The sequence below is a fragment of the Paroedura picta genome, chromosome 10 (genome assembly GCF_049243985.1).
Source record: "Paroedura picta isolate Pp20150507F chromosome 10, Ppicta_v3.0, whole genome shotgun sequence".
Classification (NCBI taxonomy): Eukaryota; Metazoa; Chordata; class Lepidosauria; order Squamata; family Gekkonidae; genus Paroedura; species Paroedura picta.
Window position 1 is genome coordinate 62,296,092 of NC_135378.1, and position 17,450 is coordinate 62,313,541.

General features: G+C 41.0%; 1 protein-coding gene across 22 annotated transcripts in view; it reads right to left on the bottom strand.

The window, feature by feature from the left end:
- Positions 1-17,450, bottom strand: part of BLTP1 (bridge-like lipid transfer protein family member 1) — a 156,844-nt gene that overhangs the window by 90,874 nt on the left and 48,520 nt on the right. For all 22 annotated transcript variants that reach the window (XM_077300402.1, XM_077300401.1, XM_077300400.1 and 19 more), the window contains exons 21-28: positions 17,001-17,228; positions 13,202-13,339; positions 11,484-11,660; positions 6,086-6,214; positions 3,470-3,589; positions 2,558-2,838; positions 1,650-1,900; positions 26-281 (exon numbers count right to left, since the gene is read on the bottom strand). In XM_077300402.1, the coding sequence (XP_077156517.1) occupies positions 26-281; positions 1,650-1,900; positions 2,558-2,838; positions 3,470-3,589; positions 6,086-6,214; positions 11,484-11,660; positions 13,202-13,339; positions 17,001-17,228 (1,580 nt within the window). The remainder of the gene's footprint in view (positions 1-25; positions 282-1,649; positions 1,901-2,557; positions 2,839-3,469; positions 3,590-6,085; positions 6,215-11,483; positions 11,661-13,201; positions 13,340-17,000; positions 17,229-17,450) is intronic.

The window sequence follows — 17,450 nt, forward strand, 5'->3', positions numbered from 1 at the left end:
GTGTCAACAGAAGCAGTACACTTACCATCCATGGACATCATCTCTTTTTGTACCCGCCAAGAATTCTTTTTGGCCCAAGTTGTCCTCAGCTGCAGAAGGGCTTTCCCTCTCACCTGCAAGTAAGGGAAGTGCAGCACTAGAGCTACTATTCTCCTCTGAAGAAGAGGAAGAACTGTGAGATCGCAGTGGTACTTGTAAATTCAGGTGTTGTGATTTTCTTTCCAATTCTATTCCCATAGGTCGACACTCCCATTCTTTCCTTTTAACAGCGTTTGCTTTAGCTAAGAAAGAGAGACCACATATTGGATAATATAGGCAAAAGCATTGGCATTGCTCTATGATGGGACAATCTTCAAGAACATCTTCTGTTTAGTACATCGTTCTTGTGAGTGTGTAAAAAACACTATGACCCTAACCAAATGAGGAACAAGCAGCAAAATAAATTATCCTATGGTGTCAAATAATTACAAAGTTATATTTTGCTTAGTTATGATGTCCATCATTTTTGTATCAACAACTCCAGTTATGTCACAAGTGCCTGAGAGGTAATTTACTAAATTCTTAAAAGACTGCAAAATATGTCCTATATATATGGTGTCCTATATATACATACCAGAATACCAGAGCATCTTATTTGTCTCTTGAGAAATTTATATGCAGGTCAAGAAGCAACAGTGAGAACTGAACATGGAATCACTGATTGGTTCAAAATTGAGAAAGGAGTTCGGCAAGACTGTATACTGTCGCCTTGCCTATTTAACGTATGTGGAGCACATCATGAGAAAGGCAGGATTAGAGGAGTCACAAATTGGGATCAAGATTGCAGGGAGAAATATCAACAACCTCAGATATGCAGATGATACCACTCTAATGGCAGAAAGTGGAGAGGAACTAAAGAGCCTGTTGATGCGGGTGAAGGAGGAGAGTGCAAAAGTTGGCTTGAAACTCAACATCAAGAAAACAAAGATCATGGCATCTGGCCCTCTCAATTCCTGGCAAATAGATGGGGAAGAAATGGAGATAGTGACAGATTTTATTTTCCTGGGCTCCAAAGATCACTGCAGATGGGGACTGCAGCAAAGAAATTAAAAGACACTTGCTCCTGGGGAGAAAAGCTATGGCAAATCTAGACAGCATCCTAAAAAGCAGAGACATCACCCTGCCAACAAAAGTGCGTTTAGTCAAGGCTATGGTATTCCCAGTTGCATTGTGTAGCTTCGAAAGTTGGACCATAAGGAAGGCCAAATAATTGAGGCTTTTGAACTCTGGTGCTGGAGAAGACTCTTGAGACTCCTTTTGACTGCAAGGCGAACAAACCGGTCAGTCCTACAGGAGATCAGCCCGGACTACTCCTTAGAAGGCCAGATCCTGAAGATGAAACTCAAATACTTTGGCCACCTCATGAGAAGGAAGGACTCCCTGGAGTAGAGCCTAATGCTGGGAACAACTGAGGACAAAAGAAGAAGGGGACGACAGAGAATGAGGTGGCTGGATGGAGTCACTGAAGCAGTAGGTGCAAACTTAAATGGACTCCAGGGAATGGTAGAGGACAGGAAGGTCTGGAGGATCATTGTCCATGGGGTCGCGACGGGTCGGACACGACTTCGCACCTAACAACAACAACAATATATACATAAATATAAGATTACCATCAATAGTTTTTGGAAGTTCTTTGGTAATAATCCATTCTCCTGGTTGCAATAAAGATTGTCCATAAAACATATCAGATTCTGCACTTGTACTTGAAAAAGCAGAGCTACTTGAGGGTGTCAAATCTTCAAGTTTGAAGAAATCTAGTCCCGACACTGTGCCACCAAAAAACCTACAGCCACCAAGACAGCCGCACTTATTCTTGCTTCTTTTATTCTTTGTGTTATCATCTGACCACAAAAACCATAACCTACAAAATAAAAAATGAACAGAGGCACATGATCAATATTGAAACTTAATTGGAAAATTCAATCTCAGTTTGCTCTTTATATCAAAATTTACTTAAGAATACCATTTATTTAAGATTTAAAGAAACACATCCGTCTATGTTTTATTCATTCTATAGAGAAAGACCCATATTCTAATAAAAACCATCACTGGCTGTTCTAAGTTATGCCTAATTTATTTTATTTGTATCTTTTCTCCCTGATCAGGACCCACAGCAGCTTTTCACATTATAGAATCATAAAATCATAGAGTTGGACCTCCAAGGTCATCTAGTCCAACCCTTTTCAGAATGCAGGAAATTCACAACTACCTGCCTACTACAGGGACCCGAATTCCATGCCCAGATGTTGTCCTTGTTCCCATCTACTTACAGTCTGCCTAAGTTTGCCACAGCCCTCATTACAACAGCCTCCTGAGGGTGGAAACTAGTGGGCCCAAAGTCACCAGGCAATTTTTCATGGAAAGTGGGGATTCGAATTCTGACATTCAAGGTCTTAGTCCAGTACTCTATGCCATCCCAGCCCTCCTTATTCACCTATCGGTTCAGCATGTCAGCCCTTGCATATCAACAGCAACACATCATCCTATCCAGAAACACTTGCACATAGCACACCCTCACCTCTTAGTTCTGCTGTCATGAGTTTCCAAAAAATGTCTCTGTACTTCATGTTTAGAATGATGGTCCGCTGCTAATGCAATGTCAGCAGTGATGAGACCCAAACTGACCGACCCAGCTTCAAGCCAGTAGGCTCTTCTCAACACTGCTGGCTGAAGACCAACTCTGCAGTTATTCACTTGTTCAATGTATTGTCTCAGCTGGAGGTCTTGAATGGCTGCACTTATACCTTCACGGACCGACTGATTGTGTAGGTTACAATTAGCAATGCGTACAGCGCCCATCTAAAATAGTTTTAAATAAACAGAAGCAAGGTATTTGTTGTTCAGTGGAGAAACTCCCCCCCCCAAAAAAAAAACATACACACACAAGATCACTCCCAAAGAACATTCTAAAAGACTCTAGATATCTTGCTGGTCTATATTCCTGCTGAAGTGCAGGTAAGTGGAACAAACAAACTGTTAGCAACTATCAAATTGTAATCAGGTAAGGAATCGAATTACATGCAATGCTACATTACTCACCTCAAGTTTTAGGGGTATATGAACCCCTTTTCCAGCTTAGATAGAAAATCTCTTTTGAGATGATGCAAACTGATGAACAGAGTAATAAAGTATTTCTAGGAGTAGGATGAAATAAATAAAGCTTCTGTTGATTAAACCTTTGAAACTGAAAGGTTTAAACTCTGTTCCTAAACCCCACAGTAAAATAAAATGTTTTCTGTGTACAATGTACATGCATGTATGTAATACTTTGCAAGAATTGTCTTGTATATGAATGCATATGCTAAAGAGAAGTCATGATTCTAGAAAGATCAGCTGTATGTTCTATACCAAGATTAACATGTCCTTTTCAGAAATGGAAATATTTGGAATGAACCCCAAAACCAAGCTATAAAGAAAAAAAAATTCCTACCTTTATATTTGTGGCACACCCATGCTCTACAATATATGTATCTGCCCCATCTACTGCTATGCGAGTCATAGTGTACTTTAATTCATCAGAAGTTGGACAAGGGCCAGAGACACAGGTCATCTTAAAAAATTAAATATAGAAAACATAATTATATATTTTACTTGTTTTAAGTTAACTAGCATTCAGCAAACAGATAAAGATGGACAGAGATTAGAACAATGACTAATAATATGCAAATTAATATGTACATGAATTACATATTATATGTACATGAACTTCTAGTCTGGATCTTATTTTTGAGGAATATATTTTAGCTTTCGAAATGTCTTGATTCCCTTACCCCTTAATACCAGACTGTTTTCATCTTCCATGGATGCCTCATATATCCCACAAATGAAAAGTTGGTACAGAGTTGAAGAGACATCAGTACAAGACAACCCTCCCCCCGCCTGCACACAGGCTCAGGGAGGCTTAGAGTAAAATTTTAATATAAGTAAAAACCATAAAAACATTACAGTTTAAAATTATTTATTGCTATTTCCTTCCTTTAGCTCCCCTGGCATTGTATATCAGTTTTTTCAGATCTATGATGGGAGATCTTTCTATGCTGGGGATCACCCAGTTGGAGAACCTGCAATAGGAGAAGGGGAGGGAGGCCCATAGTTCTTGTTTTATCTGGTGGAAGAGCACCATTTTACAGGCTATGTGGAACACCATCTGCTCCATCAGGGCCCAGACGTCCACCAGTAGCTCATTCCACCAGGCAGGAGCCAGGGCCAAGAAAGCCCAAGCTACAATCAAGGCCAGTCGAATTTCCAGATGATATTAACATTAATCTTGAGAAACATTATGGACATTTATTAATCTAGAAGCAAAAATAACAGATCAAGTGGAAAAGATGAGACCCAAAGGGAAATTTGGTATATTAATGACAAGATCAAAAACTAAAGAGGCAACTGCTTGACTGTTCTCTAATTCCTATCCCAGATGTAGATAACTGATGCACCTAAAGGTGACAGAAAGGCTTTATCTAAACTGGATCATTTCAGACTTCACGTGTAGGTTCAATGAACACAATGTTCTTCAACGGGAAAAGAATCCCAACATACTGAGAACATACCGAAGGCAAGATGGCCAAGACGCTTCTAAATGACATGACAGGTTTTTACATGCAAGGCATATATAGATCTAAATCACCTGTATGACAGTAATCAGAGTGTTGGAATAGGATCTGAGACACCGGGTTTGAATCCTCACTTAGCCTGAAAGGATGACCTTGGGCCAGTCACACTGTCATAGCCTAACCTACCTCACAGACTGCTGTAAAGATAAATTGGAGTAAAGGAGAATCATCTCAGGTAATTTGGGTCTCCTTGGGAAGAATGGCAGGTTACAGATTAAAGCAGTAAATAAATGTCATATAGGCCTACATTTGCAATCTGAAATAGAACATTCCAGAAACATGGTAAGCTACTCATCTATTGTTTAGGCCACAGGCCAAGTAAAGCAAATGACAAGGCCATCTGATTTATACACAGTAGAGTTTAACAATCCTTTAATTAACATACCAGCATATGAAGCCAAGTTTTTGTTGGCTAAAACTCTTGAGATAATCATATGTTTGCAAATCTTATCATCATAAGTAACCAGCGAAAAACATATTTTGGCCCATATCTTCCAAGGACAATTATTCTAAAAGGTATCCTGTACATTCACCACCAATAGGTTTGATAAAAACAAACTTCCATGTTAAAGTATTCCAGGGCCCATCCAGCCAGAGCCAGGGGAGCCATGAATGGCAGTCAATTGCACTCACCCCTTTTTGGACAGTTAGGGGAAAGTGGCCAGACCTCCAAGAGCAAGTTCTTCTCTGGTTCCTGCTGCCATTAGAAGAAGCCCAGAGGAAGAGAATGAGAAAAGCTGGGCTGCAGACGCCCAAACACTGCAACTGCAATAGCCAAGGATGTCATCGGTCAGTGGCAAGCAATTCAGGCCCTGGAGGCCAGGATGGAACACTGCAGGACTGGATGGGCCAGAGAAGAACTGCAGAGGCCATCAAAAAGGGAACACCATCTTTCCTACATGAGCTGCAAGCCTGGAGGTAATGAGCCCAGCGTTGCTTGCAGAGGTAGGAGAGGATTGAGAACAAACAACAGGGGGGAAGGCCAGGGTAAAAGAGGGCAAGCTGCACTTTGGAGCCTCACAGGGAGGCTCTGGGCTAGAGGGCAAAGCTGGCATGGCAATTTATGCCTACCATGGGGGAGCAGGGAAAGCTCAGATGGAGGCCAGATTGCTGGGGGTGGAAGTCCAGAAATCCCATATAAGAATGTCCTGTACATCTGGACGAAGAAGAAAAAGCAGACTGGGTTCTGACAAGAATGAAAGACAGGATACAGAGAAGCAATCTGGGGAAGGAAGAGGACCAGGGTGCCAAAAACCCCACTCCTTCGCAATTCTGAGGGCAGTAGGTAAGATGCCCTCTTTGGTGGGAGAATAACAAAAGACCAGAAGGCTGCCTCTGTGGTTGGGTAGCCTCACAGTGTGTGATGTTTCTTAGGTTACTATAGGCCACAACTAGAGCAAAAAGCTATAGCAAACTATAGCAAAAACCATTACCTTTGACTCACAGAAGCGGCGATCAATTCCATGCTGACATGTGATTACAGATTTTGGCCTTTCCAGTTCAAACTCACGACACACCACATGGAACAAAAATGTTTGTCCCCACTCAAGTAGGCTTGCAAGCTGAAAATACAGAGGAACATTCTGACCTTAAAGAATGAATCACGTGCAGTTTAAAGAAGCTTAAAGCTATTGAATAAAATGGGTCTGATAGGTTTCTACCAGCTGATTCTCATACCTGTTCATAGAATCATAGAAACATAGAGTTGGAAGGGACAACACAGGCCATCTAGTCCAATCCACTGCTCAATGCAGGTTCAGCCCAAAGCATCCAAGAAAAGTGTGTATCCAACCTTTGTTTGAAGACTGCCAGTGAGGGGGAGCTCACCACCTCCTTAGGCAGCCTAGTCCACTGCTGAACTACTCTGACTGTGAAATTTTTTTCCTGATATCTGTTCTGTAAGATCATTTGATGCTTTAATAGAAATTGCTAATTTTTGATATGTTTTTTACATTCTTGAAGAATAATGTTGAATGACCATTTTTACTGAAAAGAAACTGTCCATTTTTAAGAGAATACTTTATTATGAAATCAAATGCTTACAGTGTCCAATTCCTGCAACTGATTCTACAGCATTTAACATCTGTAGAATGGAAAGACTCATCTCTTTAGAAAGGTTTTAAACAGTAACCCAAACATTTGGCAAAATACTCTCTACCTGCAAAATCAGTTGCAAGTTACTTTATTTCAGAAATTCACTTCTACTGGAAGAGTCTTCAGTATATTTTCATGTGATATAACATTCTAACAAGTTTCAGAATGTAGTTGTGTTGGTCAGCATCACCTTAGAGATCAATTTTTTGTTTTTAGGCAAGTTTTCAAAAGTCAAAGCTGTCTTGGTCAGGAATCTTGAAAGTTTATACCCTCAAAAATTGTATTGGTCTCTAAGGTGCTACTGGATTTGTATTCTAACCATTTTTTAAATCCCTAGCCAGCATTGTGCTGTGCAGAATTCTTTAGTAAGCACGTTATTACAGACAAGCATGTTTTTCAAAGTATATTTCACACAAAAATGTGAAACACTAGACTGCGAGCTACAACCAGTTTTTCTCTTGGAGAAAATGGAAGAATTGGGTCTCCTCTGACCACCAAAAGGCTCTTGCTGGGGATCACAAGATATGTATGGACATGTATGGCCAAAAGCCATGTAGGATGGAGTCCATAATAAATATGGAATTGGGTGTAACCGAGCAAAAATGCATCCTGAATGTCTATACATATGAAATCTGGATGCTATGGAGTGGAATGGGCAAAAGTTCTCTTTAAGCCTTTTGCTTCTAGCCATTGCATCGATCACCATCTGAAATGTGTTGTCTCCTCTCACTACAAAATCTGGCAATGCTTTATTCATATTTACTGCTTTTTAGTTCTGTCTAAAATACATGGTGGTGGAAAGTGCCATCAAGTCACAGCTGATTTATGGCTACCCTGTAGGGTTTTCCATGCAAGAGACATTCAGAGGTGCCATTCTCTGCCTCTGCATTACAGCACTGGTATTCCTTGGAAGTCTCCCATCCAAATATTAACCAGGGCTGACCCTGCTTAGCTTCCAGGTACCAGAAATACATAGATTTCTGAAAAATGTTGCTTGGCTATTTACAAACCCAATCTAAATAGAATGGATATTACAGCCAAGTAATAAATATGCATTTCCTGGCAAAACACAGAAAACCAAATAACAGTCTGTACCTTATTTGAAATACATGATGTTGGTCCTCAATAGGTGAAGGACAATAACAATCTACACCCATGATTATTAAGTTCAGAGATTTAAACCACTTCCCTCGTTCTGATTCTGTTCATCTCAGCATTTCATTTTAACAAGAATTTGGAACAATGACCCATATTATATGTTGTTGTTGTTGTTATGTGCGAAGTCGTGTCCGACCCATCGCGACCCCATGGACAATGATCCTCCAGGCCTTCCTGTCCTCTACCATTCTCCGGAGTCCATTTAAGTTTGCACCTACTGCTTCAGTGACTCCATCCAGCCACCTCATTCTCTGTCGTCCCCTTCTTCTTTTGCCCTCGATTGCTCCCAGCATTAGGCTCTTCTCCAGGGAGTCCTTCCTTCTCATGAGGTGGCCAAAGTATTTTAGTTTCATCTTCAGGATCTGGCCTTCTAAAGAGCAGTCAGGGCTGATCTCCTCTAGGACTGACCGGTTTGTTCGCCTTGCAGTCCAAGGGACTCGCAAGAGTCTTCTCCAGCACCAGAGTTCAAAAGCCTCAATTCTTTGACGCTCGGCCTTCCTTATGGTCCAACTTTCGCAGCCATACATTGCAACTGGGAAGACCATAGCCTTGACTAAACGCACTTTTGTTGGCAGGGTGATGTCTCTGCTTTTTAGGATGCTGTCTAGATTTGCCATAGCTTTCCTCCCCAGGAGCAAGCGTCTTTTAATTTCTTTGCTGCAGTCCCCATCTGCAGTGATCTTGGAGCCCAGGAAAATAAAATCTGTCACTATCTCCATTTCTTCCCCTTCTATTTGCCAGGAATTGAGAGGGCCGGATGCCATGATCTTTGTTTTCTTGATGTTGAGTTTCAAGCCAACTTTTGCACTCTCCTCCTTCACCCGCATCAACAGGCTCTTTAGTTCCTCTTCACTTTCTGCCATTAGAGTGGTATCATCTGCATATCTGAGGTTGTTGATATTTCTCCCTGCAATCTTGATCCCAATTTGTGACTCCTCTAATCCCGCATTTCTCATGATGTGCTCTGCATACAAGTTAAATAGGCAAGGCGACAGTATACAGCCTTGCCGAACTCCTTTCTCAATTTTGAACCAGTCAGTGATTCCATGTTCAGTTCTCACTGTTGCTTCTTGACCTGCATATAAATTTCTCAAGAGACAAATAAGATGCTCTGGTATTCCCATCTCTTTAAGAACTTGCCACAATTTGTTGTGCTCCACACAATCAAAGGCTTTAGCATAGTCAATGAAGCAGAAGTAGACGTTCTTCTGGTACTCCCTAGCTTTCTCCATGATCCAGCGTATGTTGGCAATTTGATCTCTAGTTCCTCTGCCTCTTCGAAATCCTGCCTGTACTTCTGGAAGTTCTCGGTCCACATATTGCTGGAGCCTAGCTTGTAGGATTTTGAGCATAACTTTGCTAGCATGAGAAATTAGTGCAATGGTGCGATAGTTTGAACATTCTTTGGCATTGCCCTTCTTTGGGATTGGAATGTAAACTGACCTTTTCCAATCCTGTGGCCATTGTTGAGTTTTCCAAATTTGCTGGCATATTGAGTGTAGCACTTTTACTGCATCGTCCTTTAAGATTTTGAATAGTTCAACTGGAATGCTGTCACTACCACTAGCTTTATTGTTGCTCAGACTTCCTAAGGCCCATTTGACTTCACATTCCAGGATGTCTGGCTCCAGGTCAGTAACTACCCCATTGTGGTCATCAGGGATGTTAAGCTCGCTCTTGTATAGTTCTTCTGTATAATTTTGCCACTTTTGTTTAATCTCTTCTGCTTCTGTGAGGTCCCTACCATTTTGGTCCCTTATCATACCCATCTTTGCATGAAACGTTCTCTTCATATCTCCAATTTTCTTGAAAAGATCTCTGGTCCTCCCCATTCTATTGTTTTCTTCTATTTGTTTGCACTGTTCATTTAAGAAGGCATTCTTATCTCTTCTAGCTTTTCTCTGGAATTCTGCATTCAATTGGGTGTATCTTTCTCTTTCTCCCTTGCCTTTCACTTCCCTTCTCTCCTTAGCTATTTGTAAAGCTTCCTCAGACAGCCATTTTGATTTCTTGCATTTCTTTTTCTTTGGGATGGTTTTAGTTGCTACCTCTTGTACAATGTTGCGAACCTCCGTCCATAGTTCTTCAGGCACTCTGTCTATCAGATCTAATTCCTTAAATCTATTTGTCACCTCCACTGTGTATTCGTCGGGGATATGGTTTAGTACATACCTGAGTGGCCTAGTGCTTTTCCCTACTTTCTTCAATTTAAGCCTAAATTTTGCAACAAGAAGCTCATGATCTGAACCACAATCAGCTCCTGGTCTTGTTTTTATTGACTGGATAGAACTTTTCCATCTTTGGCTGCAGAGCACATAGTCAATCTGATTTCTGTGTTGACCGTCTGGTGATGTCCATGTGTAGAGTCGTCTCTTGGGTTGCTGGAAAAGAGTGTTTGCTATGACCATTGTATTCTCTTGACAAAATTCTACCAGCCTGTGCCCTGCTTCATTTTGTACTCCAAGGCCAAACTTGCCTGTTATCCCGGTTATCTTTTGGCTTCCTACTTTAGCATTCCAATCCCCCATGATGATAAGCACATCATTTTTGGGCGTTGCTTCTAGAAGGTGTTGTAGGGCTTCATAGAACTGATCAACTTCATCCTCTTCAGCAGCAGTGGTTGGGGCGTAGACCTGGATCACTGTGATGTTGAATGGTTTGCCTTGGATTCGAACTGAGATCATTCTGTCATTTTGGGGATTGTATCCCAAGACTGCTTTTCCTACTCTCTTATTGATTATGAAGGCTACTCCATTTCTTCTGTGAGATTCTTGTCCACAGTAGTATACCTGATGGTCATCTGAATTAAATTCACCCATTCCTGTCCATTTTAGTTCACTGATTCCTAAAATGTCGATGTTCAGTCTTCTCATTTCTTGTTTAACCACGTCTAGCTTGCCTTGATTCATGGATCTGACGTTCCAGGTTCCTATGGAATAAAAATCTTTACAGCATCGGACTGTCTTTTCGCCACCAGTTACTTCCACAACTGAGCGTCCTTTCGGCTTTGGCCCAGCCGCTTCATTCATTCTGGCGCTACTCGTACTAGCCGTCTGCTCATCCCCAGTAGCATATTGGACACCTTCCGACCTGAGGGGCTCATCTTCCAGCGTCATATCGTTATGCCTATTGGAACTGTCCATAGAGTTTTCATGGCAAAGATACTGGAGTGGTTTGCCATTTCCTTCTCCAGTGGATCACCTTTTGTCAGAGCTCTCAGCTATGACCTGTCCGTCTTGGGTGGCCCTGCACGGTATAGCTCATAGCTTCACTGAACTACGCAAGCCCCCTTGCCACAACAAGGCAGCGATCCTTGAAGGGGGTAAGCGATCCTTGAATTTATTTATATTATATATAAATATAATTTATATTATATATAAATATAATAAATAGATATTAGATAGGAGAGAATTCTGTAGGAATTCCCATCAATATTTGATGCTTTAAGAAACAACTGCAAAATTTAAATAAATGTATTCTAATCTCTCAGGCAGTTTTCAAGCCTTGTGCTTCAATATATCAAAAACGAATGCAAAGATGAGCCATAAACACATCCCAGTTTGAAACCAAGCTGCATACCTGTGGAACTGTGACTTTAGCTGTCAAACTTCCAGCTTGCACATCAATCAACCATGCATATTCTAATAAATCACTTCCCAGTGGCAAACCTTCAGCTGAAAACATAGCATGGGCCCGTAGCTGCAAACCCGAAAGGCTGATATGACCCTCTCGAAGCACTTCATCCATAGGAGGTCTCTATTAAGAAGAAGAGGAGGAAAAGGAAGAGACTTGGTTCTTATATGTTGCTTTTCTCTCCCTGAAGGAGTCTCAAAGCAGCTTACATTTGCCTTCCCTTTCCCCTTCCCACAACAGACATCCTGTGAGGTAGGTGAGGCTGAGAGAGCCCTGATATTACTGCTCGGTCAAAACAGCTTTATCAGTGCTGTGGCAAGCCCAAGGTCACCCAGATGGCTGTATGCGAAGGAGAAGCAGGAAATTAAACCCGACTTGCCAGATTAGAAGTCCACACTCCTAACCACTATACCAAGTTGGCTCTCAAAAACTTCTCCATTGAACAAATAGCTAACACAATTTTTGCATTAGCTAGCTAGAATTAGTTATGACCATTAGACAGTGGTACTTTTTCTATGAAATAAACATCCACACTAATACTTAAAAGTTACATTTTATCATAAAACAGCAAAGAACTGAAATCAGATCAAGGGTCTTTTTTGTATATCAATCATATGTCAAACCACCAACTTTGATAAACTTCATTGTATTCCGGGCCTCATAGTTTATATCCAAGTATTAAACAAGTTACGATCAGAATCAATAATATAGCCTTTATGAAAATATGTAGACAGGTAGCATTGTAGTAACGTCAACATTTTTGTCATTCAGACAAAAGGGTAGCTATGTTAATCTGCTACATCAAAATCAGAGTCTTTAGGAAAGTTAAATGCTTATATATGGAATTTAATAGCCATTAAATCTTTATAACTGTTCATGTTCTCTGCCAGAGCCCTCAAATCAAAATACTGCCTACAAATAAGTTTTCTTTTTACTCAACCAGCTAGTAGACAAGACAGTGAAACTTTGAGAGAGTTGAGAATGGCCTCCCCTTTTGTTTCTGGCATGCTGTATTTCTGCTGTATCATAACTGACTAGCTGGCCAGCATTTGTGGCTGGTTCTTAGTACCAAGGAAAACACTGACTGGCTGGGGTTGCCCAGCAGACTTCAGAGACTGGGTCTGGCAAAGCCGGATGCTACCAAGTGCACCATTGCTGAATCTCTGTCCCTTTGGAGGCAGGGAGTGGCACAGCAATTCCAATTCTTGCTCTGCATTGGCAGCAAGAGCTAACAAGCAGAAATGAACACAGCAAGCAATCCATGGTGCAAAGGGGAAGAACACAACAGAAAAGGGGAAGAGAGATCAAATCCCTGAATCCAGTATCCATGGATGGATAAATCGTGAAAACTGCCATACTGTTCAAAAGCAGGCAACCAAAGCAGCAAAGTATTTTTACAGTGAGGTTACATATTAAAAAACATTGCACTTAATTATCCAGACACTTTCAGGTCAAGCAGCAGATGGGAGAGGAATTTTTTCCTTTGCATTCAAAATAATGATAGGAGGTAAACATACTAGGATGATAACAGAACTGCCAATTAAGTGGGATTTTCTTAGTTGTTTTCTTTCAAGTCACTTTGAAAGCATGTAACTTGAGTAAAAACCTACATGACAGTCTGAATTAATTTAAAAATAATGAATTGCCAGACACAGGCATATTACCTGGTAGTTGTCATTCAAAAACAAGTTCACTGGTGATAACACAAGTTGCAACATTGTCTCCTTGTATCCTTTTTTCATCTCAAAGCATAATCTTTCCAGGAAAACTGTAGGACATTCAGGACCATCACTGGTGCAATGCTGTAGTTTAAACCACCATATGAGAGAGAGATGAGAGAGAACCATACTGTTTTTCAAAGTAGGCAACAGGAGAAATTTCATCTAATACTTATGCTACTTGTTCTGAAGATTTATGCCTGCATTCTCTGGTGATATAGACAAGGATCAGTAAATCGCATGCACAGAATAGCACAATATGCTTTGCTTTCAAACTTCTCCCACAGGAAGACATATCTGATAGTACTTTTATAGGAATGTATTTGTCACATTGGCAAATGAGACAAATGATTCCTTCAGAATCAGACTGTCGCAACCTTGTGGTATCTCAGAAGAATGGGGGAAGGGGAACACTACTAAGGCTTGTTCAGAATATATAAATAATGCATATGTTTGGATTATAAAATAACATTTAGAGGAACTTGATGAAATACCAGTGATAGCATCAGCTTTTTCACATGTTTAAAACCTTTAACCAAGTCACATGGACACTAGTGGAAGAAAATGATAAAACTTTGCTCTCAGCACTCCCCCCAATAAGAAACCCAACAGCCAAATACTGTGGTAAGCTTCAAAGGGACTAAGTGTTTCTGGTAAATCACCATGTGGTGTTTCACATGCCTCTTCTCTTGTACACTCAGGGAGTGTTGGAAACATTTATATCCCAAATTGCATTCAAAGGGAAACTGAAATTACCATAAAAGGTCTAATAGACAAAATATTTTCCTAGTTTGCTTATATATTCTCCCTGATGTCTCTGCCACAGTTCTATTCCTTCACATCCAAATAAGACCTAAAAAAAACCCCTCCAGCAGCATCCTTTAATTCAAAAATCTAATAACCAGCTGTCAACTAAACTTCAAGGCTAGAAATTGTCAGGTTTCTTCAATTGCCAAAAAAAAGACAGTCTTTGACTAAGCAAAAGATAGGTTCATTCTTGTGCAAGAAAGTTAACTCAACACAAGCTTTGATGGATCTAGGGTTCAGGAAATTAAACACAGCATCTATCCCCTTCTGTTCCCCCCCCCCCAAATAAGAAACCCAACAGCCAAATAATGTGGTAAGCTTCAAAGGGAAAACAAACCAGGCAGCTGTGAGATAACAGCCCAAGGACAGGGAGGGAGGTAAGAATGGAGGCGGTGAGAATAGACTCGATCTACACATCTAACAACAATAATGAAGCATAGGCTGAAAGCATAGGCATTCTGTTGGCAAAGAACAAACATTCCAAATAGTTTGTGACAGTGTCCAGACATGGGAATCTCCACAGTCTAATGCATCAGTATAATGCATTAGCTCTTACAGTCTAATGCCCAATGAGTCCCAACATGACTTACAACACAAATGCAGTTCCCCAAAGGAAGGCGAGGCAATTGACACATCAGTTGGTTACATTTCAAAGACCAGTAGTGTTAACTATATACAGGATAGGGAGGGAGGGTTGAAGGATACACATTAAAGCCACAACAAACTAACAGAACCAAACTGGTTCTGACAGAAATAGGTAAACAAAGTGAGATATATTCCCCAACCTGCAGAATTCCAACAAGACAGAAATGACAAGAAAAGGTGGCACATTATACAGTAGAGAGAAAAATATCCTCTCTCTGATGGCTGTTCCCTTTTGAGCTCTCACCAACATTAATTAGAATACAAATGCTTGAGGATTAGGGGGAAAATACTTCGGAAAATATATATTCCTTGGAACCTAATAAAAAATATTGATTGAGGCCTTCAATAACAATATCGAAAGCATTCAGGCTACTTTCTTCCACCAGATCTTAGCTGCTCCGAATAGTGTACCTTATTACTCTGTTTGCTCTGAGGCTTATCTGGACAAAGATCGGGTGTGCTGATTCCTTTTGAATGAAACCAATGCCAATATTATGAAAGAGGTTGCCAAATCCCTTGCTATTGTTATTGTGACTAATTCTAATACTTCATTGTTATTTGTTAATTTATATGTTTTGGTTTTATTAATAAAACTAGTAATTAAGCCTGCTGTAAAAAAAAAAATACAGCGGGCGCTAGCCGTTCCCAACTGCCCTGGCAGCGCTGCACGGGCAATTGGGAAGGGCTGGGCCCCCCGAAACTCCCCCCCCCAGGCTGAAGCCGTTCCCAGGTGCCGGGGAGCGTGATGGGGGGCTCTCCAAGGCTTTCCTCCCCCCCAGGCTAAAGACCTTCCCAGGCACGGGGGAGTGCGGTCACCAGCTCGGACAGCCGGCGATTGCACTCCCTAGCGCCTGGGAAGGCTTTTTACTTCCCCCCCCCCAGGCTAAAGGCCTTCCCAGGTGCCAGGGAGTGCCATCAGAGGCTCAGAGAGCCGGCGATGGTGCTCCCCAACGCCTGGGAAGGCATTCCCCACCCGGGCCAGGCTATGGGGGGCTGCGGGCCTACCTGCCCTGTTGGTGGCCAACAGAGGAATGGCCACCGTGGGGCAAAGATTTGGCCTCGTTGGGGGTTGGGCGGGTTGGGAGGCGCTTTGCGCCTCCCAACTGGTCCGTGCTGGGGCAAGGAGCCAATCAGATTGTTGCTTTGGGGCCGGACTGACAAGCGGAGGGCCCAATCAGGAGGTGCTTCGCGCCTCCCGATTGGGCCCTCTGCTTGTCAGTCAGGGGGAAGGGGTCAATGGGCCTTAGTCTTTTATTATTATGGACCCTAAGGGCCCTTAGTCTTTTATTTTTACCACTCCCACGGAGCGGTTTAAATATTTTTATGCTACTTTCTAATTGTATTGGTTAATTGTCTGTCTTGACAATTCTATTAATTACTCTTAATAGACAGTCATCCTAATTTCTAACCTATCTCCTATTTTACTTCAATTTTATGACTGATCTTATTGCTATATTACTGTTTTGACTGATTCTATTGTTGTTTTTATGAACATTGGCAATAAAGGTAATTGACTGCCCTAGTAAAAAATTTATTGTGGAGGGCAGAGTATTACATTCTGTATTTCTACACCAGGCTATCTCAACCAGAATTTCGAGAACCCTGGGGTTTCTTGATTGCCCTGAAAGGGTTTCCTGAATGGGTAGGTATTATTTTTTATATTTTTTAAAAAATTGTCAAACATTTATTAGGTGGTATGACCATATTAAATGTGTCCCAATATAGCTCTCTTGGAGTCCCCAATTAAAATAGCGCTACATTCTATGAGACAAATGAGAATACACACAGGTTGAGAGAGCGTTTCAGCAAAGTTAGAACTTTGAAGAATAAATATTTTAATTGAGTGGCTCCAAGACAGATATATTTGGACGCATTTTATAAGTATAGGAGCCTCTTTATTTATATTTTTATCACCTTAGTCCCCATTAATATATCACGAGTGTATTTAAATATTAGAACACAGAAGACTCCAAGAGTGGTTGAAACACATTTGGTTTTTTGTCATTTATCCATGTTTTAATATGTTTTGGATTTGTGCAACAGTGCATGACTAATGTCAGTGTTTTCTTCCAGGGTGCTCATGCCCCACAAGAAGAGCTACACCATAATCTCACCATTTCCCAGAGACCAAATCCTGGAATTGTATTTGTATTTCATTTACTTTAAATGAAATCTACTTCACCTTTGCTGAGACCAGTCCTCAAAACGGTTTACTTGTATATTTTTCACATAAGTTAGTTAAGCCAACTGTATACACAATGCTTGAGTGAAATAAATGACCCAAAGCACTTACCACTGGTAGTCGTCCATGCACTTTGTACACATTGACAAGCACAGTAATATCCCAAGGGCGCAAGGTTAAGGGATGAGCCTGCCTGCCTGATGTCTCGCTTTCTTTCTTGTCAGCATCCACTCCTACTGCAGTCCAGCCAGAACTTGAAGATGTTGACATAGATAGCACAGGGCTTGAAATCACTTCTTCGAAGTCAGTGTACATATCATCTTCACCAAAATAATTTTCCTGGCAGGATGAATTAACAATATTTTTCATAAGACAGTATAACATAAACCTTTATGCTTCAATCAAGCTTTAGTTCTGCAATCCATTTTAAAGACACCCATAAACCTTGATTTTTGATTATACCAATATAACGTGTAGGATCAAGATTAGACATCCTATTACACGCTTCAGAAGTAGATGGCTTCCTGTAAACACTCATTTTAAGAAAGCATCTAGAAATTT